This window comes from Manis pentadactyla, chromosome 11 (genome assembly GCF_030020395.1).
Source record: "Manis pentadactyla isolate mManPen7 chromosome 11, mManPen7.hap1, whole genome shotgun sequence".
NCBI lineage: Eukaryota > Metazoa > Chordata > Mammalia > Pholidota > Manidae > Manis > Manis pentadactyla.
The window spans coordinates 89,681,795-89,707,472 of NC_080029.1; the positions used below are offsets into that span (position 1 = coordinate 89,681,795).

The window sequence follows — 25,678 nt, forward strand, 5'->3', positions numbered from 1 at the left end:
CTGGGGAGAGACGCCAGCCGGCAAAGTACAATAGCAGATATGGTGATCAAGCTGCATGTCCTCTGGAGATGTCGGGAGAGAAGGGAAGGCTGGTCCATGCTAACTGGAGTCCTCCCAGACTGGCTTTGAACTCATCTCCCACAGGATATTCTGCAAATGAGTGGCTTCTAGGGTCAGAGTGGCATTTGGAGAGCAAGGCTGGATTGGCTTAGGCTGCCTGGGCAGGTAGGTGGCTCTGTGCTGGGTGTGGCTCCACATGTGTATGAGAGAGCACGCAAGTGTACATGAGAGCATGGGTGCTGTCCCCCTGCTGGGGGCGGCAGGGGGGTCTGGGAGAGAGCTGGGCACAGGGGATTTGGCAGGCCCGCTGAAGCCCTGAGAGGTGCTGTGGAAAATGGACACCGAGCACCTGACCTGAGCAGGTGGAGGAGCAGCTCCAGCTCCCACAGGCCCAGCTGTCCCTGAGTCCACAAGACAGACACAGCAGGATGCCAAGGTAGGGAGTGACCCAGAGAGGCAGACCGAGGATGGAAGCCAACCCTCCAGCGGCTGGACGGTACATCAGCTGCCCCCTCTCTGACAGCCCTGGGCACTAAGGAGACAGCTTCTACCAAGGGATTCTGCCACTCGCCCATGCAGTGCTTGTCAGCACCATGTGGTTCCTCTGCAGAGTTCAGAAGGATGTGTTCCCTAAGAAGGGTGCTGGCCAGGGCATGCTTCCCCACGCTCAGGACCCAGCCAGGGCCACTGTTCAGTGCGGCACTCAGGCCAGAGCCTGGAGCCCTGTCCCCACAGGGCATGCTCCTGCATGTGTCATTCGGAGGGGTGAGCCCCCCGCCCCCGCCCGCCTCCCCCATGCAGCTGGTAGGCACACCGGTGAGTAAGCTGCTGGAGGCAGGAGGCCACGTGCGGCAGAGACAGGACAACAGCAACCAGGAGCCTTCTGGAAGAAGTGGAGAAGCGACAGGGCAAAAAAAGCACTGAGGTTTTCTTCTTCATTTCCTTCTTTTTTGATTTTTTGCCTGAAGGGAGTGCCACTTCCTGGACTAGAGACAAGCAGCAGCCTGCAGTGGGGAGCTCGAGGCCCAGCTACCCGAAGGAAGAGTGCCAAGGTAAGGTCCCCATGGCCCCTGGGGGCGAGGCTTTCCAGGCAGGGGTGGGCTCCGAGGTGTCCAGGCTGCCCGCCATCTGGGGAAGGGGCTGAGGAGCCCCATGCCCTGCAGACCTGCCACTCCCCTACCAGAGCGATTTTGAAACAGCCCTGTCCAAGCTGGCCTCTGGCTTCCTAGGCAAAGGGAGAAATGCTTGTTTCTGCTATTCCTGCCCTTACCTCCCCCTCCTGCTGGGCCAAGCCAGTACCACCAGGATGCCCCTCCAGGAGGACCTTCTCACCTCCCCACCTCTGGGACACTCCCCCCGCATATTCATCCCACAGATATTTAGGGCTGGAACCCAGGCTTTGAGTCATGCCCGTATGCTTGCCCAGGCACAGACTCAGACCCTGAAACTGGCATCAGGCTGGGTTTAGGGGGCTGCCTGGCTGAGTACTACCCCTCTGCACAGGCCTCGGGTTCCCCACCCCTGCTGCCCAGTCAGTGACCTAGTGGGCTCCAGGAGGGGTTATACAGCACGGGAGCCCCACCAAGAAGTGAGACTAACACAGCATAGTGTGTTCTTTCCCTGGCATCACACTCCAAGGTCACAGGCTCCTGTGTGGGATCTTTCCCTCAGCTGACCCTGGTGGGAACTGGGTTCCAGCAAAGGATGAACTCTGGGCTGCCTGGCTTAGCTCTACAGAAGCTCATCGAACCGGGAATAAGGCCTTCAGGCCAAGCAAGGGGTCCTCTCTGCTGCGCAGCAGTGGCAAACCTGGGAACCCTAGTGACAAGGACACCTACTCAGGATGGGGTTTGCAAGACTTCTGGAAGCGCCTGATTTGGCAGAACACTCTGTGCACCTGAGAGGGGACGCAAGGTGGGACTATGGGGGCTGCACAGACTTTCCAGTCCCCCACCGAGAGACCAATTCTTTGTGAGCTGAGCTCTCTGTGGTATGCCAGGCAGAGGGACGATGCAGGCAGGTCTGGGGGTTCCAGCCACAGCAAAGCTCACTCTTCATAATTCCCAAGGGTGGCCCAGAATGCCCTCTGTCCTGGAGGAGCACATGGACCCAAAGTCAGGATGAACCCATAAGTGTCTGCCACTCAGTTAGCCCTCACACCTGGCTCCAGGACGAGGAAAACGACCCAGCTGTGGGGGGTATTTCCTGCCTCCTCATAAAAGGTGACTCCAAGCCTGGGAGTCCCCAGTGTTTGCAGAGCTGAGCAGCACTGAGTGCCTAGCTGGGGGGCAGAGTAGCAGAGGCTGTAGACCCCCAGACAAACAGCAGGCCAGCAGGGCAGAGCTGGCTGGGCCTGGAGGGAGCAGAGGGTAGAGGCCAGGACACAGGGGGCGGGATTTTTGGAGGGCTCTGGATGGATGGCTTTCTCATACCTGCCCACCTCTCTGGTGGACCAGCCAGGGAGGAGGCGGCAACACTAAGAAACTGCATTCTGGGCCCAACAGCCCCAGAGATATCTCTAATGCCCTGAGCCCTGGGTGCAGAAGGCAGCAAGGGCACATGGAAAGCTATCCCGTGGCCTGAAACTGAGCTCTTCCCCATAGGGCGCCCTCCACACCGTGACTGGAAAGGCCCAGGGCTCAGGCACAGTTCCCAGCACTTGGGCAGTAGGAAGAGGGCTAACAATCTTCATAAGCAGGTGTTGTGCGGCCTGCCCCTAAAAGAAGTGGGCTAGCCCACAGGTTGGAAGAGAGCATGGAAAATGGAAGCCTTGGAGGCAGGAAGAGCTCCCACCTTCCTGAGGGCTAAGGTGAGCTGTGTGAGCTGTGAGAGAAAGGGGAGCTTGTCTTTTCTTGGCAAGAGGGCAGCTCCAGGCAGCACCTGGGGGTGGCAGCTGGCACCTTGTTCTGACTCCCTCGCTTGCAGGTGGGAACACAGACTGCCTGACTATGAAGAACAAAGCACTGGTGGTGGGAAGGGTGGGACGGGGGTGCCAATAAAATGAAGGGACGGAGCGCTTGCACTGGGAAGCTTACAGCCCTTCAGCAGAGGACTAGAAAGGAAAGCTGAGCTTGGGGTGAGCCCTAACAGAAGTCAGCCGGACTTCAGATCCATGGGGTCACCTTTTGCCCATTCTGGGCCCCAGACTCATTGCTGAAGTTGCCAGCCCGACCCATCCAGTCCAGGTAATTTGTAAGTTTAGATTGACACTGGAAGATGGTTCTTAACATAGAACTTAATAAAGATGGACAAAAAAAGATCAGTTGAGAACACAAAGGAAGAAGCAACTTCTACAGCTGGGGGCAGAAGACTAGTATCCAGAGATACACAAGCACTCAAAGAGGCAGGAGGGTGGGTGGTGACCAGCATGGAGTCAGGCAGGTGAGAGTCAGGCCCAGAGCTGCCTCTTCCTGCCTGGGTGGCCTCAGAGCAGTACCTCAGCTCTCTGCTCTCAATTTCCTCTCCTGTCCGACAGAGAGTATCTGTGAGTTCGGGCTGTTGAGAAGATTGAATAAGACAAGATGTAAATACTCTCAACAGCATGGCTGACCCATAAGTGCTCAGAAAAAGATAACATTATCAATGGATGATTATTAGTGTTGGAGGAACAAAGTGCCAGGAGGGAGAGACCACACTGGGGTCTTCAGGGGAATCAGAAAGGGCTTCATGGAGGAGGGGGCTTTGGAAGAAACCTGCCCTGAAAAAAAGCTAAAGCTCTCAGAATGCTGATAGATCCATGCCCTATAACGCTGGGAGGAAAAGCAATATCAGATCCATATTTTTCCCAAATCGCAAACTGTTTGTCCAATGAGGTTCTGTGAGGAATGACTTGAGCCTGTTAAGTTTAGACGGTGCTGCCTTCTGGGGTCTAGAGTTTGAGATCTTGAGGACTTGAAATGAATCAAGAGGCCTGTCTACTCCTCTCTGGGACTTTGTCCCATAGTGGCCCTGATTCCTTTAGGAACTATACGAATAAGCCCCATCTGAAGCACAAACTTGAAGGTGGTGCGTGCAGAGGTGCCAGATGAAATCACAGCAGGCTCCCTGATCATTCTGGCAAGTGACTGAGAAATGCTCAGGAACCGTAAGGTTCAGACTCAGAGACTTTTTGCTTTTTCTACCAAAGTTATCTGTCCTATGAATTTAGGAAAGGTTTACCTAAAAGAACAAGGCAAACCCCGAGCATGACAGACTTTCATATGCTGGAGGAAATAAGCACGTGAAAATGAGCTTCTTCCTAACCACACAGAGCCGCATCAGCCCCATAAAGGGACAGGCATACTGGCCAGCATTTTCTGTAAAACCTGATTATGACGCATCAGACAGTGCAGGGTCCTAGATCTTCAGAGAGGGACAATGATAACTTTTGTGTATCCCTGTGGTCTCTCTGTGGTGACCATTCCCCCTCAAAGTGCTGCCTCTGTCATCAAATGCTGGCATATTTCTGCTCAGCTCTGGTTTGCCCAAGTCTTGGGCCCCTGGGCCTCTGGCTAAGGAGTTAAAGCAGGCTGTGCTCTCTTGGACATGCAGGCTGCCCAGGACCCAGAGAGGGGCCTCTGGGTGCTCAGAGAAGCTGGTCCAAAAAGCTCAGGTCAGCTGGTGCCTTGCTCTGGTCTCTGATCCCAGTGTAGTGGGGACCCACCCCGCTCACCTCAGGGCAAAGAGCAACGAGCCAGTCACCTTGCTCAAGGCCCCCTGCTGCCTGCCTGCCCAGGGCTGCAGCTACAGCAGGGTTAAAACTGGGAGGACTGGTTCTCTACTCAGCTTCCTGGCCTAGAGCCTCCAGCTTCCATTTTCTCTTTTTCAGCTTCAAATGAGGTTCCATATGGAATTGTGCAAGAAGGCACAGAGGGTAAAGAGAGCCAGGGGACTGGTTATGCATCCAGGGCAGCCCCAGGTCAATGGGGAGAAGCAGAAGGCTGCCCCAGGAAGGAGCTGGCCACCTTGGATCGCTGGAGCACATTCATGCTGAAGGCAGTTCCTACATAGTTACCCATCCCCTAACTGTATTGAGGGAAACAGGCCCAGAGAAGGAGGGGGTCACAAAGCTCACCAAAGGCAGAGCCAGTTTCAGGCCTGGGGGTCCATGCCTCCCACTCCAGGGCTCTTTCTCTGCCCAGGCTGCCTTTACATCTGCAGCTGTACCAAAGGAGCCTGGGCAGGGGCAGGCACAAGCTGCAGGGCAACCTGATAGCTTCAGAGAGACAGCCTCCCCCCCAACTCTAGTAGGAAGCCTGGCAGGTCCCCAAACTCCCTTGTGCCTCCTGCCCTAATGGGGAGCTGGCCCCACCACCTCCCGGCATCTTGCTCAACGTGGAGCCCCAGTTCAACCCATGCTCAGTTGTCAGCGCCCCTCAAGGACAGGCTTTGCCAACTCCACCCAGGCCACCCCCTGATAAACACATCCAGCTAACTTGCAAGTGGAGTGACTGAAGTTTTACTTGTCCCAGGAAGCATTTTACATTTTAACCATAAGGCAGGCAACGTCTGAAGCCAAAGATGGAAGTAATGATGAGAGTATCTGGGAATGAAGAGAGATTCTGGGCAGAGGTTAGGGTGGGCACGCAGGAGGCTCTGAACCTCAGGCAGCCTTTTCATTGGTATATCCTCTGAGCCTAGGCAGCAACATCCAGTGACCACCACTGGAGGTCAGATACCAGAAGCAGGAGGCCTGCTGCCTGTCATCTGTCACCCTGTCACCAGGCCCAAGCTGGACAAGGAGATTTATATTCCACTGTAGTGGGACTTGCTTAAAGATGGTGTGTCTGGGATCCCGAAAGGGAGAAAGATGGAGGTCTCAGCCCTGGGGAGGGACGGATCCAGGTCCAGGAGCAAGAATGCCAGGCCAGGGGAGAGCAAGCAGGCAGAACTCCTGTGGGGGTGAGGACAGTCAGGAGGAAGGACGAACTGCCCCAGATGGTCCTCAGCCCAGCAAGGACTACTGAGCCAGCCACCGGTGGTGGGTGCACGTCAGAACCCTGCCAGGGCAGCGTTCACATGCTGGTCTGCAGGCTGCCGCCCTGGGGCAGTGAAGGTGTGGACCAGAAAGTAAGGACAGAAAGACCCTGAGGAGGGATGGCATTTCCAGCCTGGCACCCCCAGGGCCCTCTAAGCATAGCACAGCCCAACCAAATGACAGACAGGTGACACCTTCTAACACTGACCCAGGGCAGGTGCCAAAAGCACAGTTCCATGAGCTCTACAGCCAGAGGGTTAAGGCCCCCAAGAGGCCGTACAGCTCTGAGAACTAAGAACTTCGTGCCTTTGGAGCTGAGGTGTTCTGCCCTGAGGGCTGTGAATGGGTCTTGGGCAGCCAATATCACGCTTCCTCACTCTGTCCTTCCCTGGGGCTCTGGCCTGTGCCCTTACCTGCTCAGACACAAGCCTTCTGCTCTCCCCACTCACCTGTCCTTCCTGCCTGTCTGGCCCTGGGCTCCAAGGTATGGGTGCGAGTCACAGTCCTGCTCCAGTCTCAGACACGGGGCAGCCACTGGAGGCTCAGAAGAGAGAGGAAAGGACAGCGAACGGCTTCCATTCAAGAGGCTTCCAGCTGTTAGTTCTGCCAGTGAAGATGCCAGTCAGAGAGCTAAACTACCAGCAATAGACATTTGGATGCCCATAAACTTTGGAGCCCAGTAAGAGCAGGGGCTGCACAGTGATCAGAGTGAGAAAATATTACATTAATTTATGATGTCTCTAAAATGAGTGTCCTTAGCACAGAGGTGGCTTTTTCTGTTCCCAGCCCTCCCCAGGGTAGCTCATACCCCCATGTAACTGGGCAGGGTACCGCAGCCTGCCCTGCCCCTGCTTCCACCCTTTGGGGTGGATGGACAGTGACCTCCACATCTGAGTGGTTTGTTCAGATCACCAGGCCCCTCAGGGACTATCAGGCAGGTGCAGTCCCCAGTGTGAGTACATGTTTGGGGAAGACAGCCTATGTATTCCTATTGGTGGAGGAAGCCTAGTACAGATGCAGAACTTTAGAAAAAGCCAGGCAGAGAGAGGCTGGAGGCTCCTGGGTGTGGTAGTTTCCCTCAGCTGAAGTTCAAGGTGGCAGAAGGACTCATCTGTGCAGCAGCCAGACAGGGGAGTCCCATGAACTTTCCCCAAACACCTAACTGGGTCCAGACAGTGCTGTCACCTGGGGATCCTCTCAAGAATCCGGAGTGGATAGACCTGCTGGGCTGATTTAGCAGCTAGCTCTTCTGGAAAATCCCTAGGATTCTATGCCACCTCAATCGGGGCTCTGTTTCTCCCTGGGACAGTTGTGTTCATGTACAACCTGGGGGAGGGGAGGTGCCTTTGCTAGCAGCTGTAAGGACTAAGGGTCAAGGACCTCTCTCACTCTGGGAGTGCTGGTCCTCAGGGCCCCTGTACACCAGTACTGCATCATTCCATCACCTTCCCAGTGGAGAAGGACACTGTCTCCCCCCATTATACACATCAAGAAACTGAGTCTGGGACCTGCTGGAATTCTGGAGAGGCAGAGGCTTCCAATCCTGTGAGAACCCACGCTCTCTGCAGCTAGACTCTTGTCTGCTTGCCTCCTGTGTAGGGGTCCCAGGGGCTTGGCAATGTCAGCTCCGTCAGTTCACATTCCCAGACCCTCAGAAGTTTGCACCTACCTCTCTGCCCCATCAGCACAGAGAGATAGTTGCTACCATCAAGACGAGAGACTCTGGCCCAGCCACCCCAAGAACAGGAAGGGAATGATGTTGGACTGCCTCAAAGGGAGGAGAAGGAAGGGGTCTTCTCCAAAGAGTGCCCCTCTCCTGGTGCTGGGGGCCGCAGGATGAGTGGGCAACTAGCTACTCCTCCTGGAGCCCAGGCTCCAAGGGCTTCCTCGAGCCAAGTAGCAAGAGGACATGCCAGCCCCCCCACCCAGGAGTGCTGCCATGAGCCTGATGGTCCTGTTCCCAGTCTGTGTATGGGAAGGACAGATGGCTTGATGCAAGGGACTTCAGGCTCCTGACTGGGGAAATCTAGCTGGGCCTCAGTGAGAGGGTGGGAGAAGCTGAGGCCCCCTCTGCCCTCACACCCAGTGCCATGTGGGGGTCCTCATGCCCTTGTCAGAAATGAGAGAAGGATACCCCCCACTTCTGTGTCACACAACTCACCCTTCCTGGGTGGTGGTCACTATTGACATAAGAAGGCCAAGACCGGTGCCTACCCCAATTGTTCCCAGGGATTTGACCCCACATGTCCTTAGAACCAGGGACGTCAGAGCAATACAGAGATAAGAGACAATAGTCTGGGAGCAGATACACTTGGGTTGAAATTCTAGCTCCACCACTCAGTCACTACAAGACCTTGAGCTAGTTCCTTGACCACTCTGAACCTCAGTTTCCTCATGTGTAAGATGAGAATAATAATAGTATAGTACTTCTAGGCCAGGGTTGTTGTGAAGAATTGAGTGAGAGAATATGTGTAAGTAGCTTAGTGTGGGCTGAGCCCATGGCAAGCATTCCATAAGTAGCAGGCATTACTACTGTTATTAGGGGCAGGCAGAGGCACCCAGAGAATGAGCCCTGGAAGGAGACTGAAGGCTTGTAGGTGGTGCTCCTGGTCCTCAGGAAGTGCCCCTGGTCCCCAGGCAGCTTTTCACTTCACACAGCAGAAAGGTGCAGGAAAGGGTAATGAGTCTGTGTTTCTAAACCACAGGTCGATCATATCTTTCCTCTTAGGTCCCAACCTGAGCTCTCAGCCCAGGCTGTGCTCAGAGTTACATCAGCCCCAACAGCCACAGGCTGAGGTAGCTGTGAAGTACCTGCCCTGCCCAGTGTGCCTGTCCAACACCCTCCCAGAAAGACTGGCTGGCTGATGCCCTAGAGCTGGTGGGGCTCCAAGAGCCATTGCCCATGGTGAAATGTCAGTTCCCAGTGCCCCTGCCCAGTCTGTAGAGTGGCAGTGCATAGACAACCCCCTCAACCAGAAGGCCTCTGCCAGATGCCAGGGCTCTTCAAAGGAGGGTGTGCCTGGTCCCTCTCCTGGTGTGGGGCCCAGCAGCCTAGAAACAGCCACAGGGAGGCATGTGGATGCTGAAGGAGATGCTGTCCCCCAGACTGTTTTCCTGCTCTTCCTGTCCTATTGTTCTACCCTATTCCTGGGCAGGGCTGAGTTGGGTGTGGATCAGAGGAGGATAGAGAAGGAGAGGGAGTCACACACAGGACTTAATCACTCAGGACCCAATCTGCGCATCCCGGCCACCCCAGTTTGCAGATGCTCATCCAACCCAGAGGAGCTGCCCCACATGAAGACATGCCTGGAAGTGCAGCTAGAGGATTGCGATGTGCCTAAGAGGGTCCCTAACCTAGTCTAGCATCCAGTATGGGAAACTTTTCTCTGCATATCTGACTGATATTATCTGGATTCTTGAATACCTCCAGTGTGGGGGACTTACTACCTCCTTGGTCAGTCTTACTTGGGAGTCTCTGCCTCTCTTAAGTCCCAAACCCCATCACAGCTCCAAAGATGGGAGGACCCCAGGGTTTCTTAGACTTACTCCCTACAGGGTGAAGATGGGACTAGGCTAGTAGCCTTTCTGTGATAACCAAGCCTAGATTCAAACCACATCAAGTGCCAGCTCAATCCTGATAACATTCTAATGTTCACAGTGCGTCGCTGACTAGTTCAAGAGTACCGCTGGAAGCTGTGGTTTTTGTATTAAGGTACTAAGAGAAATGTGTGCATTTGTGAGTCAGTAAAAAATAATTTAGGGTGTTGACTCTAGGTTCAACAACGTAATGCATTTCATTCTAGCTTTGATTCATGGTTTATTTCAAATCCTCAGCAGCCAACTCCCCAGCCTGCACACACACACCCCCCACCACCACCCAGCACACCCTGCTTCTCACAGCTGGCATTCAGCCAGTGCTCCTGTGTCCCTGGGTAACTAACTGATCTGTGGGGAAAGCCATATTTGTATCACCTGCCGCCTCCCCACCACATGGGCCCCTCATCCTAGGCTCAGCTTCCTTTTGGGCCACAGTTGGTCAGGGTTTCGCTTCCAGGGTCAGGCCAGCAGTCTTGCCCCATCAGAGGAAGGAGAAAGAATCTGCTTGGGAAAGACACAAAAAAGAAGAAAAACAGAGAGTAAAGAGAAGAGCAGAGACTAAATTTAAGCATGAGTCTGTGGAGGGAGGTGGCAGGGGCTTGCACCTAGCCTGCACTTAGATGCCTGGCTTCCATGCCACTCTCCCAGGGCTCACAGGGCCAGCTCACAGTTACCCTTGTGGCCCTCCAACCCCACCCCCACCCCTGCCACCACCATACTTTCCCCAGGGAGACTAAGGGCATCAGGGCTTGTGGTGCAGCCAGATGGAATGCAAGCCTGTTTGGGGCCAGTGAACTCCCTCTAGCCCCCTTAGCTCTGTCTGGTAGGAGCCTTGACTAAACTGTGCATAAGTAATAGAGTCCATATGCAGATGCTTGATCCATAAACTGCATTGATATATCTAAAGAATCAGTGAACAAAAATGGTACATGGCATGACCACTTTCCTGCCTGCACAAGGGGGTTACCCCCCAAACAGTCTGAGGGCCTTGTCTAGGTGGGACAGGCAGACCAAGGTGCCCTCCGGGGGGTGTGAGCCGCGCGGTCAGCCCCACTGCCCCTAGAGGAGCCAGAGGAGCGGCCAGCGGCCTCCATAGCAGGCAGCTGCAAGAGAAAGTCAATTACACAGCCGAGCGCTCAGCAGATAACACAGGTCAGGCCTCGGCGCGGCCGCCCAGGGGCCGTGGGGCCCCAAGCAGGTCGCAGCGGGCCGGCTGCGATCGCGCCCTGAGGCCAGGGCCGGCCGCGGCTGGAGCCGAGCGATTAGGCAGAAAAGGCTGAGCGGGGCGGGTTGGAGGGTGGCGCCCCTCGGACGGGGACTCCTGGCTGAGGCCCCTGCGTCCCTCGTAGCCTTTTCCCGGGTTCTGTGCCCGCCGTGTCCTACCTGAGGCCACACCCTGAAATCAAACTCGCGGCCAGGTGAAGCCAGCGCTGCACAAACAAGTACGCTCGGCCTTTCTTCGTTGCTCCCGCCGCCGAGGTCCCTCCCGCGGAGGGCGGGCCCGGCTCCCGCCGCCTCTCCCGGCGCTCCGAGGGCCTGCCGCTCCGCAGGTGGGTGCACCGGCCACCCCGGAAGGCTAGCGAACCCTCCCGGGCTGGGACCGGGACAAGGGGACAGGCCTCCCGGCACGCCCGGCCGCCTGCCCAGGGTTTTCATTCCCCGAAGTTCGGGGCGGACCGGCGTCCTGTACGCCCGGGAGCGGCTCTGGGGCCGCGGGCGCCGGGTGGGAGCGCCTGGGGGGCAGGGACGGAGAGCTCGGCGCGGCCCCCTCGGCGGTCTTACCTCCGCGGGGGCGCCCGGCGCTCCCGCACCCCCTGGCTGGGGCCGTGGAGCTCAGGGCTGGGAGGTTTCCCTACCCAGGGCACCCACTCGGGCCTGCGAGGTGGGGCCGGCTGGCCTCGTGGCGTTTGAGCGCAGAGGGGAGAGGGCCCAGAAGGGGGCTGCGCCCACCAGCCCCTCCTCCCCGTGCGCCTCGCCTCCCCTTTCACCTGAGAAGGTGGCTCGGTGGCGAGGCGGGTGTGGGATGGTTCCAAATGCTCTGGATTCCGGCCAGTCGCAGTATCCTCGAGGACACTTATGCATTTGTCAATGAACTTCTAATCTGTTTCCACCAGGTTCGGAGGACTGGCCAGGGAAGGTCTTTCAGCTCCTCAGCGCCTGAGACCTCTGCCCACTGAAAGGTGAGGAGTTGGGAGGAAGGAGCGGCGAGGAAGGGCCGCCGGGAGGTGAGTGAGAGACCTTCAGCAGTGGTAGGGTATCCAGTGGGCAGGCAGATGGCCCTCCTGGGTGGCCTGTTCTTGGTATTACTAGGCAGGGGCAGTGATCCTTTCTAGGTGCTATTTCTCAATCCTCAGTGGATGTGCATTGTTACTTCTACCACCCATGCCCACAGCAAACGGCAGGGCTTCAAATACCCCACCCTGCCCGCTGGCCCAGCCTCTGCTTGTCATCAGGTCTGATGCTTGCTTGGGGTGAGGCAGTTTCACCAAGGCCAATGCACTAATTTCCTGCTTGGGAAAGAGGCTCCCCAACAGGAAGGGCAATAGTAGGCCCAGGGTCTGGGCTGAGCAAGCCAGGAGACAGCCCCAGGCCGAGGTGCTGCTTGGCACATCCCAGCGTGTCAGCTTGTTCCCCAGATGTCCAACATGCTAAAATCACTCAAGCTTTTCCCTCACTCAGTCAGCAATGTCGGATCTGGAATACAGATGCTACTAGAAACACCAAGAACTAAGATGGAAAGAGTTCCCAGGATATAGGCAGTGTTTTCTGTATCTTGCCCCATTCTCGTGTTTGTAGGCTCCTCTGACTTGTTTTCCTAGGTGGGGGAAGAGATGGGGCTCAGGTCTCTGTCTGTGCTGGGTTCTTTTGTGACTGATGTAGTATATGCTCCAATGCTGTGAGTTCTCCTCAGTGCATACAGAGCACAGTGGCTGAGAATACAAAATTTGGAACCAGAAAGAGCTGGGTTCAAATTCTGACTTTGCCTTTCATTCCCTAAGCAAGTTGTTCTACTTCATCATTCTCATCCCCACTATGGGGGTGATCATGCTTTCCTCTTAGGAGTCCTGATAAATGTAGAACAGTCCCATCAGTGAGCCACCTCTCAGCCTCCAGCTGTCACTGCTGAAGAACTTTGAGAAGGTCTGGCTCTGTGGCAGGAGATTGTGGAGGGTGTTAGAGCAAAGTGATGGGAATAAGTAAAGGCAGAGAGTCCATGGAGGGTGGGTAGTGAGGTGACCTGGGGAAGGAGCCATTTCTGGAAGGGGATCTGGCTTTGCAGGCAGAGACAGCCACATACTCTAACATGTCACATGCATTCACGTGGCCTGGGTAACATTGGACACGCTGTTACCACAGGCACTGCCTGGAGCAGAGGGAGCCTCTGCCTTGAGGCTTCCAGTCCTATCTCTGCCCTAAGTAGCTGTGTGATCTGGGGCAGGTCATTTGATTTCCCTGGGTGTCCAGCATGTTAGAGAAGCTTAGAATTTGGAGCTTGAAATCAGAGAGATCTGCATTTAAATCACAGCTCCACACTTAATCATCTCAGACAATTCTGAGCCCTTGGTTTCTTTACTTACTAAACAGATCTTATAATATCTACCTCATAGAGTTGTGACCATTAAATATACTAATAAAAAGCACCTAGCACAGTGTCTGACACATGCTAGGTGCTTTGTACATGTTTAAGTATACCCTCCCTTTCTCGTCTCCTTCCTCCCTGCTTTGCACCCAGGTGTTGCTGGACGCCCCCTGACATGCACCCAGTCAAGCACGTTTGGCCCATCTCACAGCAGGCATGTAAGCACAAAGTGACAAGGGGAACAAAATAGAGATACAGAAGGTTAAGGGCTGTAAAAACAATATTTTTGTGTGATTCAGGGCCTTGCTCCTGTGACTAGGGGACTCTAGAGGTCTTCCTGGTGAGGCCCTGAGGCCTCTGGTCTCAGGCCTCTGCATGTGGCAGCCTCTGAAAATCCAGGATAGTGAAGAGGGGCCTGGCCTGCAGCCCACCCTGGAAGGTCATTCTTCACTCTTCCCTTGGAGATAACCCCGTGCCCAGGAAAGCCGTGCCGTGAACCACGGAAGCAGTTAGGATTCCAAGTCCAGTGAACAGAGGTCAGAGCATGGCTGTGGCTTGAGCGGCTGCTGAAGTGCAGCCCTGTGCACACAGGCTGGAGCTGGGCCCAGGAGCCGGCCTAAGTCAATATTGACCTTCCCCTGCTGGCCAGCCTGGCTCTTCGGCCTCTCATTCAGCTGGAGTGTTGACACAAGTGATTGAATGAGCTTTATTATCATATTCTTTTCAACAATAGCCCCATTATCTCTCCCCTGGGGGTCCGCTGGGACCTGAGTGTGGGAATGGTGGCCAGTGCCGGGAGCCCAGATGTGTTGGCTTGTCATATGCACAATGCTTCTCCCTGCACACTCGGCTTCTCTCTGGGCCTCTCTGGAGTAGCTCAGGGCGCTGCTCAGCATTCTGGGGACATGCCACACTTCAGCACAGATCTGGGCAGCTCTTCCAGTGCCCTCACAAGCCAGACGATGAGAGCCACAGCCGGGGTCTAGGACCACCCACCCTGCAGGTGACAACTGGGCAGAAGGGCAAATGAAATTCCCTTCAGGCCCCTCCCCCTGCTGCCTTTTTGGGGGCCAAAAAATGGTGCTGGGATGCCACCTCTCCTGACTCACATGTCATGTGAAGAGAGGCAGATGGCAGACCTGGACACCTGGTAAAGGCTAAGAAGGCCAGAGCTCAGCTCCACACCAAGGATGAATGGTGAGGGGATGAAGGCACAGAGGGCAGGGGCCTCAGGAAGGGGTAGGAGGTCCCCATCACTGAACACATTTGAGCAAGGTTCAGAGGACAGTCTCCTGTTGGGAACACCACTGAGGGCTGACAGTTGGGCACGGACAGAAGGGAAGCCAGACCCCATGAGCGAGTCCCGCAGGGCACGCATCACTACCTCTTCTGCGGGCATGCACAGTGGGGTCTAGCAACATCTATTTGGAAAAGCAAGCTGAACTGTGCAAGAGTAAATATTTTAGTTTATTTTTACCATGGTCCCCCTAGCCCAGAGCAGAGTAGATGCACAATAAATGAACTTACTAAATAAATGAATGAATAATATAATTTTATATTTTTTAAAACTCCAGAATGTAAAATTTGAGAAAAATCTTTCTGGCTGATGAGAATATTCCAATGAAAGGTTGGTTTCTGTCCAGGATATTCTCAACCAGGGGCCAGCTGAAAGAGTTTGTGGGATGCCAGTGCCCAAGTTATAGCAAGCTTGGGCAGCCCAGCTGCTGATCTCAGGGTGACAGGACCCAACTCGGGGTTGGGGTGGCAAGGCCCTCTGTAGGCCACACTGTGACTGGATGGTGGCAGAAGTGGGGCACCTTTCTTTGTGCTATAGAACTTGGGGGCTTATGTCTACCTCAAGTATAATCCTAGGATAGTTCCTTCCCCAAAACATCTTGGGTGGGCCTAAGAATGACACAGGGTGGGGTGCTGGGAGGTGACAGCTGACTGCAGCCACAGGTACATCAAGGTCTGGGTCAGATAGACCCAGGTCTTCCCCTTCTTTGCTGCTCCACTTGGGCAGATCACTTAATCTCTCTGTTTATGTGTGTCCTCATCTGCACAATGGGTATAGTAATAGTCCTACCTCACAGGCCTATGCTGAGGAAAGCCTGTATGTGAAATGCTCAGCCCAGAGCCTGTGCTTACACTAGGCACTCCCTGAATGATGATTACTAAAAATACCCAAGTTGTCCCTTGAGTTAGAATAGATGCTCTTTCTCTCCTCTGTACCTGGAGAAGCTGGTAGAGGGGAATGAGTCCATTCCCTTGTCACCACAAATGCCAAGACCTCATAAGGAGGAAAGTAGGCCAAGGTCACAAGCAGGAATTTAGGAACCCCACGCCCCAGGCCATACTGAGTCAGGTTGCAGCTCTGATTAGCAGGCAGGCCCTGCGTGTGCCCCCCACTCTCTCTCACTGGTACTTGGAGCAGCGTCCAGGGTGCAGCTACCTCCTCTCTTCCCAGTCACCCGGCTGTGGAGGAGATTCCACCAGCCTCATTCCTAACAGTTTACCAACCTTCAGAACTTTTACAACCACAAAGTCCTGCCCCCTTCAGGGTAGCTGTAAACCCCTTTGGACTCACTTTCCAGAAGCCACCTTCCCAATCTGCTGCTCATTCTTGTGAATCCCTTCAGCATCTAACAGTCCTTTCCTTGAAAGGGATTCGATGTGTGGAAATAGCCAAAACTCACTCAAAGTCAGGTGCGAAGGGCAAAGGGGGTGACCATTTCCAGTGAAAACCCAAGGCAACAAACAGGTCAGGAGAGCAATGGATGTTGGCTCAACATGGGCCCCATAGGTGTTCTCAAGGAAGGCTTCTGGAAATACTACAGCATGTTTGAAACGGGTAGATGCACTCCCAAGAGGGCTGCCTCAAGTGGTAGTGCCCGTCTGAATGTCTAATCTTTGGTGTGAGGTTTCCATGCAGCCTCATTGCTCCATAGCTCATCCTGGGGTTAGTGGGGCCCCAGCAGCTTAGTGGCACTGGCACCCCAAGCCCCGGCCGGTGGCTGTGTCCTCTCCCAGAGAAGCTGTTTGAGAGGGTGGCCCACACACCACAGCTGCTCTGCTTGTCCCTGTTGTGGACTCTAGACCAGCCTAGACACAATGCCCTGCTCTGGGGTCCCCTCTACCCAGACCCCTTGTCGCCATGGAACAGTAGCACTAGCCACAAACCTCTGCCACCACTCCTTGGGCCAAGCCTACAAGTCATCTGACTTTAGGCTGAGACTCTGCGAAGGGACATGGACCTGTGCTGGGAGAAGACACTCCTGCTACTCCTGCAGCTCTTTCCATATATATGGCAGGCCCTGGCCTCACAGCCACCAACATGGACTCTTTGGAACATTTACCACCCCATGCGAGGCAGAAAAACCCCCAAACCAAAAAACTGGTCCAAACAAAGGATCAGCCTGCAAGTCAGGACAGCCCCAGTCTCCTCTGGCCTCTGACTCACAGATCAGCCCAGGAAAGAACCTGGCGGTTTTGGTTGAGGGGTTGGTCCCAGCCCACCCCTTCTCTGCACTCTGTGAGTTACTCAGGATGCTCAGCCCATTCCTGTGCTCAGACACCCCCAGGAAGAAGATAAGTTAACAACCCAGCTCCCTCAGAGTGGACATACACAGAACGGGGGCTTTGGAACCAATCTGGGTTCAAACCCCAACTCAGTCATTTCCTGATTCTGTCACCTTGGGCAAGTGATTTAGCCTCTCTGAGCCTTACCTGGACTTGTGGATAATAATAATAATTCCTACCTCCCAGGGTTGTTGTGAGTATGAAATGAGTTGCTCCTCAGAAAGGGTCTAGCACACAATAGGTGCTCAAGAAAAGTTACCTCCCTTTCTGTCTCCTGCTCCTCTGAGGTGACAGTCCTACCCCTCAGGGACCCCAGGCCTATAGCTCCCTGAACTCTCTCACCAGCTCCACCCTGGGGTTTACTGGGTGTGGCAGCATTTCCTCCAGAAGGCCTCTGCTGGGAGCTGACCCGCTCCCCAGCTGCCAGGCTCCGGCCGGAGGAAGCAGCCTCAGCAGCAGCTGTGCCCGGTGAGCTTCCTTCTCAAACTGGTCTGGGCAGGGCTCTCCCTCCCAGTGCTGGCCATCACCTCGGGTGCAGTCACAGGCCAGCCAGGCAGTCAGGGAGCTGATGTCTGCAGACATTCAGAAGAGGAAAGTTCAAAGCATTCCTCAGTCTCCGGGATGCATCCCCACCTCAGAAGGAATCGTCAGCACCTCCTCCTCCTGTGTTGGGCCCAGAGCCAGGCTGGAGCAGCTGGGGCAGCAGGGGGCACCTGGAGCCTGATCTGGCCCCGGCCTCTGCCCACTTCCACTTGAGTCTCAGGCCCACACCATTTCTGGTAAGCTAGGTGGAAGGAAAGGCAGGGGCTGGCTCTCTGAGGGAAAATCCTCCCCCTGCCTCCTTTCTCCTCTGGGGTATCTTTGAGGAAGGCTCCTCCACTAGGTGAATCAGGCGTGGATGCAAAGATGTGGAGACACTAGGTAGGCAACTTTAAAGGCTGGTACGGGCTGATTTGATTAAGCACTGCAACCTCACGGCGGATGCAGAACCACCCCCTCTCAGCCCCAGAGGCCCCTGGGCTTGGGTCAGAGATAGGAAACAGTGGAAAATGGAGCCTCCAATGGCAGACCGCCTGTCTGGGCGGGCAGTGTGCTCCGAGGACTCCTGCCCTGTGGCTGGCTGGAGAGGGGCAGGCTGTTTGGGTCTTGGGAGTGTCACACCAATGGCTTGGCAACATTGGACGTGAGAGTGGGTGAGTGTGCCTCTTGGAAACTCAGTCCTCAGGGATCACTCTTTTTGTTGTTTACAAAGGTTGTTTTCTTTAGAAAGGCAGTCCATTGTCTCTAAGGAAAATTTAGAAGAGTAGAAAGACGGTGTAGGAGGATAGCACCTGTAGTCCCACCAGTCAAGCACAACAATAAACATTTTGCTGTATTTCCTTCAAATATACATTGTATTAATACTCAGTCCTGGTGAAATCTTTAGAAAAATCTCCTATCCCTAACCCCTGCCAGCAAGGATTCTGCTTTGAATGCTACAAAGAAAACCTGAGTAGCTTAATTTGTTTCTGGGACCCATGGATGTGAACAGGTTTTGCTACCAGCAGGTCAGGGGCTCCAGGAGAGCCCACCACACTTGGGCCATTTAAACCACTTGCTAAAGATGCTGTCCCCCTGCTTTCCTGCAGCAAAAGCTGGGCCCTTGGGGTGGGGGCTGGGGGAGCAGGAGAGCCGAGGTGAGGGACGTTCTGGGCATAAAAGTGTCAGCCAGCTCTTCTTGGACTCCAGGTTCTGTCCCTACACCTCCAGCAGAGTCCACAGAGTGAGGAGGAAGGCGAGACCGTCAGCTAAGCTAACCCAGTCCCCGACGCTGGCCCCAGGGCGGGGAATGGCCAGACTCTCCTGCCCGCCCCTCACTCTCACCGGCTTTACTGTTAGGCCTTTCACATTTAGAACCAGTAATTCTGGAGTATGATATGAATTCATTTTTCAGGATTCTTTTTTTCCCATATGGATATGTAATCGCTTCAGCTACATTTATTGCAGAGATCATCTGTTCACTGCATTACTGCGGTGTCACCTCTGTCGTGAATTAAGTGATGTTAATGACTTGGATCTATTTCTGGATTCTATCCTCCGATCCATTGGGGTGTTTGTCAATCCTTGTTACCAATTTCACACTATGTTAATTACTGTAGCATCACAATAAATCTTGATACCTAATGGTGTGATCCTCCAACCACGTTCTTCAAGATTATCTTTACTATTTGATTCTTTATGTTTCTCTGTACATTTTAGAATCAATTCATCAATTTCTACCAAAAGAAATATGCAGGGATTTGGACTGAGGCTGAAACAAATCCGTAGATTATTTTGGAACTAACTGATATCTTTATAACATTGAGCCTTCCAATCTATGAACATTCTTTTAATAGCTATAATAATATTTTATACTTTTCAATATAGAGACCTTGCATATCTTTGATTCAGTTTATTCCTAGGTATTTTGTATTTTTAATTTAAAATGGTAAATCGTATCTGAGGGGTTTTTTTCCCCCTAATAATATTTCTGACATCAAATGAGAGGGCTTTTTCCCTTCTGAGGTCATTTCTCCAACTCTCTGACACCAACTGGGTATCTGATAATTCAATTCAATCCTGACACCCACAGGCTCAGTCCCGTATGCCACCCTGCACTTTAGACGCCAGTCTAAGTCCTGGGCCACCTGTACTACCACCTGACTGTAAATCAAGGGCTCCCAACAACCCCCTCCTCAGGTTCTATAATTTGCTAGACTGGCTCATGGAACCCAGGAAGGCATTTTACTTACTTTTACCAGTTCATTACAAAAGGTACAACTCAGGCACAGCCAGGTGGAAGAGGTGAATGGGATGAGGTATGTGGGAAGGGGCGCAGAGCTTTCCTGCCCTTGTGGGGCGGGCAGGAGGTTCACCCACCTGGCACCTCCATGTGTTCACCAACCTGGAAGCTCCCTGAATCCTGTCATTTAGGGTTTTTTATGGAGGTCTCTTTACATTGGCATGATTGACTAAATCCTTGGCTATTGACTCTCCAGCCCCTCTCCCCTCCCCAGAGGTGGGGGCAGGGCTGAAAGTGTGAACATTCTTGTCACTCAGGACTCCAAAGGTTTTAGGAGCTGTGTGCCAGGAAAGGGCAGAGACCAAGTATCTGATTCCCACTGTATCACAGAATCTTTTCTAAAACTTCATTTTCTACTCGTTTATCACTAGTGTATAGAAATTTATTTGATTTTTATTTATATTGACCTCGAAGCAGGAACCTTCTAAGTCCACTCATCTAATCCCAATAGTTTTTATGTAGGCCTTTCTGGATTTTCTTTGTGCACAATCATGTCGGCCCAGGTAGTGGTAGTCACAGCACATTTGGGATGAGTCTCAGCTGCATCCGTTTAGGTGTGGATTATCCACCAGCTAGGTGAGTACCTCTGATTTCTAAATCTATACTCCCCTGTCCTCCAAAGCCAGAGCTCGGTTCATTGCTTCCACCAGCTCCCCACCCTCACCACTGCGGCCTTGGACTGAAGGACTCTGTGCCAACCCTGCTCCTCAGGCCTTGCCTGCTGCCTCTGGGAAGAGCTTGTTCTGGAGTCACTGGTAGGGTGGACTCTGGAGGGGGCTCACGCTCCCAGCAAAACCATTCAGACCATTTGCTAAAGATGCTGTCCCCACGTGTTCCTGCAGCAAAAGCTGGGTACTCAAGTGGGGCTAAAAGAGCTGAGAGGGGTGTTCTGGGCATAAAAGTATTAGCCAGCTGTTCTTCAGCTCCAGGGTCTGTCCCTAGAGTTCCAGAAAAGTCTGCAGAGCGAGGAGGAAGGCCATACTGTCAGCTAAGTCAGCCAAGGATGAGGGTCTGTCTGAGAGGCTGTGAGGACAGAACTGTGGAATGAAGACTCTTGGGAGCCAAAGGCGGGGAGGGAGGAGGTCATTTTACCAAACCATGAAACGCATACATAGCAGAGAGGCAGTGAGGTCCCCAGGTCCCAGAAGTCAGGCATGGCCCCTTGACAGGTGAATCTGAGAGCAAAGATTTGCATCTGCCCACATTCCCATGTCTGCAGGACCCTGAGCTTAGAGAGAGGGATGCAACATAGCAAGAGAAACAGTCCCCAATCACTGGGAATATGCCCACTTCATAACTCCTGAAGCCCTGTGAGGTGTCACTTATGAACCCCATTTTATAGCTGAATAGTACTGGGGCAAAAATTGTTTAGTCAACTTGCTCAGTCTCCCCAAATTAGTAGGAGACTCCCTACAACTCACCTGCAAGTCCAAGTGTATTTCATGCCAATGTCCTTGGTATTTGGGAGTCCTGATGTGGTTATGCCTATAGGGAGCATTTGGTAAATTCCCAAACCTCAAGGTCCCAAAATGTGGCTGACATTCTAAGGGGTGTGACATGGATTCAGACTGGTTCACACTTGGTGATTTCCTAGTGGGGAAACTGCAACTATCTGAGGCACCAGATACCTCCCAGATCTGTGACCCACTCCAGACTGATAAAGTAATCAGGATAATGCTGTTTCCAGAGCAGGAACCAAAGGAGAATACCACAGCCCTGTACTCAGATCTTTAGACACAGGAATGACCCAAACATTCAATTTAAGAAACAAACACATTTAGAATTGACCTTTCAGTTGATCTCTTTGACCATCCAATTCAACAAACCTAGAGTTGACCTTTCCAGGTGACATAAGAACCCATTGAGTATATTTTGCCGCAATAACCAAACATTTCTAAAAACACTGAGCTATTTGGAGCTGCTTCAGATACAAAAGCATTCAAGTGGGCTCCCCTACTGGTCTTCCATCAGCATGTGGTCCCCACTGGAGCTCCCTGAAGGCCAGGCTAAAGTGTCACCTTAGAAGAGTCACTTTACCTCCTGATTTTTGGTCTCCTTCTCTGAAATCTGCACGCCCCAATAGTTACTGTCACTCCTAGTTGTTGGAGCTCAGAGCCTTAGGCAAACCCCAAGTGAACAAGGCAAGGGATGGAGGTATGAGTGCAGCGATGTGCTGTCCGGAGCTCTGAGACCTGAGAGAGAGGAGCCGAAGGAGAGGTGGGCTGTCTCGCCCCTGGACAGCCTTACCCCTACAACAGCCATCGCCATCCTCACCAGCCCAGCCATGCCCTTGGCTCAGGGCCCTTATGGACTTACAGTCAAGCCCCCGGTGACCAAAAGGGCCCTTCTGGGGTTCCTGGTCCTGTGATAAATAGCCCCAAACTGGGCAATGTGTTGGCTTCTCCTCAGTGTTGTAAATCACATTAACAAGTCTTCTGTCGTTGAACTATCATGGGACAAACCTGAGTTGAATGTGATATAAAAGAAAAATTAAAAATACTTTCATGCTAGAGTCAATTTTCTTAGTTTGTTTAGGATTTTCATTTATGTTGGTAAGTGAGACTGATTCAACTTTTCTTGTACTACTCTTTATCTAGTTTAAGAATCAAGGTCATACTGGCTTCATAAACTGAGCTTGCCCGCTTTCTTCCCTCTTTCCCCCTTTTCCAGTTCTTTGACAGTGGAATGATATTTGTAATGGGTTTTGCATCTTTTAAAAACACACCCCCGAAGTCTGCCTGCTTAGCTGGAGACTTGGCTCAGACAAGAAGACAGACACCTCTTTTCCTTGTTTGTAGTCTGTGCTGGTTTATTTTTGGCACCTTTGTTATTTCTGGACTGCTTTGCTGGGAGCTAGTCATTTCCCTAAGGAAGTAGGGATGAGAGGTGAGGGGGAGCCCCAGGCCTGGGACAGGGGAGCTGTGCTGCGGGGTGGAAGCCCTGGGCCTGGAGTGCCAGTGCCCACCGCAGCCACCACCTGTGTTTCAGTGAACCCCCACCAGACTCCCAGGAACCTCTGCTGGGGCTCAGCCTGACCTTCCCCACGTAGGCACCATGTTCCGCAAGAAAAAGAAGAAACGCCCTGAGATCTCAGCCCCACAGAACTTCCAGCACCGTGTCCACACCTCCTTCGACCCCAAAGAAGGCAAGTTCGTGGGCCTCCCCCCACAATGGCAGAACATCCTGGACACACTGCGGCGCCCCAAGCCAGTGGTGGACCCTTCACGCATCACCCCGGTGCAGCTTCAGCCCATGAAGGTAAGGTGGGCAGTGGGGCAGGGGGCGGAGGGCCCAATTCAGCCTCTCCCACTCCACAGAAGACTGTGCCTGGCAAAACCACAAAGACATCTGGAGGAACCTCCTCATTACCGGCTACCAGTCAGCTGGCTGTTTTCCTTCCCAGCTGATCAGCCTCTCCCTGGGTGACCCAGGGAGGAGCCTGGGGGGGTCCCTCTGCAGGGTGGGAGGGTTACCAGATTTAGCAAATAAAAATACAGGATGCCTAATAAAATTTGGATTTCAGATAACAACAAATAATCTATTAGTATTAAGTGGGCCCCCATGCAATATTCAGACCTGTGGGGCTGGTACAATTTAGCTGCATGAATCAAGAAGGGCAGAACCCAAGAGCCTGGTAGGAGTTGGGGGTCAGGGACCCTGTCAGGGTTTGGAGGCCACAAAGCCAGTGTGTGTGGAGCAGAGCTCTGGATCGGTCCCCTGTACCTCTGAGAGCTCTGCACACCTCCCAGAAGGCACAGCATGCTGGAGGGTAACCCTGTGGTTTCTCGCCTGTCTGCCCCTGAAAATGGGCTTTACCCCTGTATTCCTGCCCTGGCACAGGCCTGACCTACTGTGGGTGCTTCTAAATGGCTGAAAAATTAAGGAATGGGTGGCTGACACAGCAAGCAAGGCCCATAGGTGTTCTCCTCCCCCAAGGTCCCTGGGAGGCCTTCTGACCTGGTCCCAGACCACCCCTCCCTGCCATGAAGGGGCTGCTCACCCACCCTTCTCTCCTCCCCTGCAGACAGTGGTGCGGGGCAGCTTGGGGCCCGTGGATGGCTACATCTCCGGGCTGCTCAACGACATCCAGAAGTTGTCCGTCATCAGCTCCAACACCCTGCGTGGCCGCAGCCCCACCAGCCGGCGGCGGGCACAGTCCCTGGGCCTGCTGGGGGATGACCAGTGGGCTGCCAACCCGGACATGTACCTGCAGAGCCCCCAGTCTGAGCGCACTGACCCCCATGGCCTCTACCTCAGCTGCAATGGGGGCACACCAGCAGGCCGAAGGCAGATGCCATGGCCCAAGCCACAAAGCCCACAGGTCTTACCCAATGGACTGGCCGCCAAGGCACAGTCGCTGGGCCCCAGTGAGTTTCAGGGTGCCACACAGCGCTGCCTGCAGCTGGGCACCTGCCTGCAGAGCTCTCCACCTGGCACCTCACCACCCCCAGCCACAGGGAGGTGTGGCACCAAGGCTGCCAGGCAGGGGTCTGAAGAGGCCCGACCACAGTCCTGCCTGGTGGGTTCAGCCACAGGCAGGCCAGACGGGGAGAGCAGGCTGAGCCCCAAGAGCCAGGAAAGCAGCCTGAAGTGCAGGCTGTTTCGAAGCATGTTCCTGTCTACTTCTGCCCCGGCCCCTCCGAGCAGCAGCAAGCCAGGCCCTCCACCACAGAGCAAGGTAGGTGAGGCTGGGGCCACCCTCAGCTGGGCAGGGATCCACTGGGGAATGCATGTCAGGGAGACAGGCTTTGCCCAGCCTCCCCCACTTACAGGCCAGGCTCGGGAGAATAGGATGGAACGAAATGATAAACCAGCCCAGCCTCAGCTGAGGTTTCTACCCTGACCCACCTGACCCCTTGTCCTCCAAAGGCTGAGCACGTGTGAGTCAGAGGTTACAAGCCATCTCATTTTCTGGGGGCCCTTAGAGGGGTTTTTGGTACACCCCAGATTACCCTGCTGCCCGCTGTGTCTAGGCAGACCACACTGGGAGGTAGGCACACCCCCACCCTGAAAAGCAGAGTCTTTACCCACAAGCCCAGACCCTCCCCAATCCCCAGTGCCCAGCAGCCCCACCCAGGCCCCATCAGGGAAGGGTGCTCCAGCACTGGGCATCGGCAGCTTCTCTGCCTCCCTCTTCTCAGAGCTTCTTCTGCCTGCACCCCTCCCTTGCCCAGTGCCCTCCTGAGGTCATGCCAGGCTCCTGGACTGCTTCTCCCTAAGGTGTCTTCTCTGGTGGGGATTCTTCCCTTTCTCCCTTTTTCCTTCCTTTCCATTTTCAGTTGGTCATTGTTCTGTTTAACAGTTCTGTGATGATTTATTCTTGAGCTTGTGTGCCATTTGAAAAGCTAAAGGACTGAATTTGCCTGGGCCCAGGAGCAGCAGGACTGGGGACTTTTGGCATGTGTGACAGCCCCAAATGCACATTTTTTTTGTGTGTGTGTGGAAAACAGAAAACAGCAAAGGGAGCCGTAATGGTGACATATCTTGGCAGGCAGAAGAGAACGTTTTTGTTTCTTACATTTCCTATGACATCCTGTCTGTAACATTCTTTCCCATTTGGCAGATGAGAAGACTGACTCAGACAGGGTGTGACTACCCCCAGGTGCCTCAGATGAGTCAGGGAAGGAAGGAGGGAGAGGGCCCTCTGGGCTCGTGCCTCTTGCTCATGAAGGCTTTTTGATCACAGCATCTCTAAATTCTTGAGGGACAGGCAGAAATGAGCTTAGGCTGCAGCACGAGGGTTGTAAGTCAGACCCAAGAAACAACTTCTGACTTACAGTGGCATGAGTGATAGGGCCACCCCTCCCCAAAGGGCTTTAAGAACAAGCCTGGTCTTCCCTGTGGGCAATGGCATGACTGCAGTCCAGCCTGAATGTGGACAGGGGGCTTGGGGCATGGCCTGGACCCTCAACCTTTCTAAGACACTGCCAGCCCCAGCACCCATAGAAAGTTCTGGGCTTTGTGCACTCCAGCCCTTCAACAGGACAAAGGACAGTGGGTTGGAATCCCCCATGGGTCAGAGTCTTGGAGGACAAATAGATGAGATGTGCTTGAGATGCCCATGTGAGGAATATAAGTGTCTGTG

General features: G+C 53.9%; 1 protein-coding gene and 1 long non-coding RNA gene across 8 annotated transcripts in view; one reads left to right on the top strand and one right to left on the bottom strand.

Moving 5' to 3' along the window:
- Window positions 1-4: 4 nt before the first annotated feature.
- PAK6 (p21 (RAC1) activated kinase 6) overlaps window positions 5-25,678 on the top strand; it is a 33,452-nt gene continuing 7,778 nt past the window's right edge. For 2 of the 7 annotated variants that reach the window (XR_008992564.1, XM_057488675.1), the window contains exons 1-3: window positions 11,583-11,838; window positions 22,643-22,851; window positions 23,618-24,271. Coding sequence is in view for 6 of the 7 variants with exons in the window: in XM_057488675.1 (XP_057344658.1) it covers window positions 22,648-22,851; window positions 23,618-24,271 (858 nt within the window). In the remaining variant the exon portion in view is untranslated. Of the gene's footprint in view, window positions 226-1,028; window positions 1,113-10,994; window positions 11,164-11,582; window positions 11,839-22,581; window positions 22,852-23,617; window positions 24,272-25,678 lie in introns of those variants that run through there. The other 5 variants (XM_036923883.2, XM_057488674.1, XM_036923886.2 and 2 more) reach the window with 5 other exon arrangements.
- LOC130679559 (uncharacterized) lies at window positions 1,053-11,738 on the bottom strand. Its single transcript, XR_008992565.1, has 3 exons — window positions 11,602-11,738; window positions 6,466-10,114; window positions 1,053-3,555 (listed from the first exon to the last, which is right to left on the bottom strand). It is a non-coding gene; the product is annotated as an uncharacterized LOC130679559 (long non-coding RNA).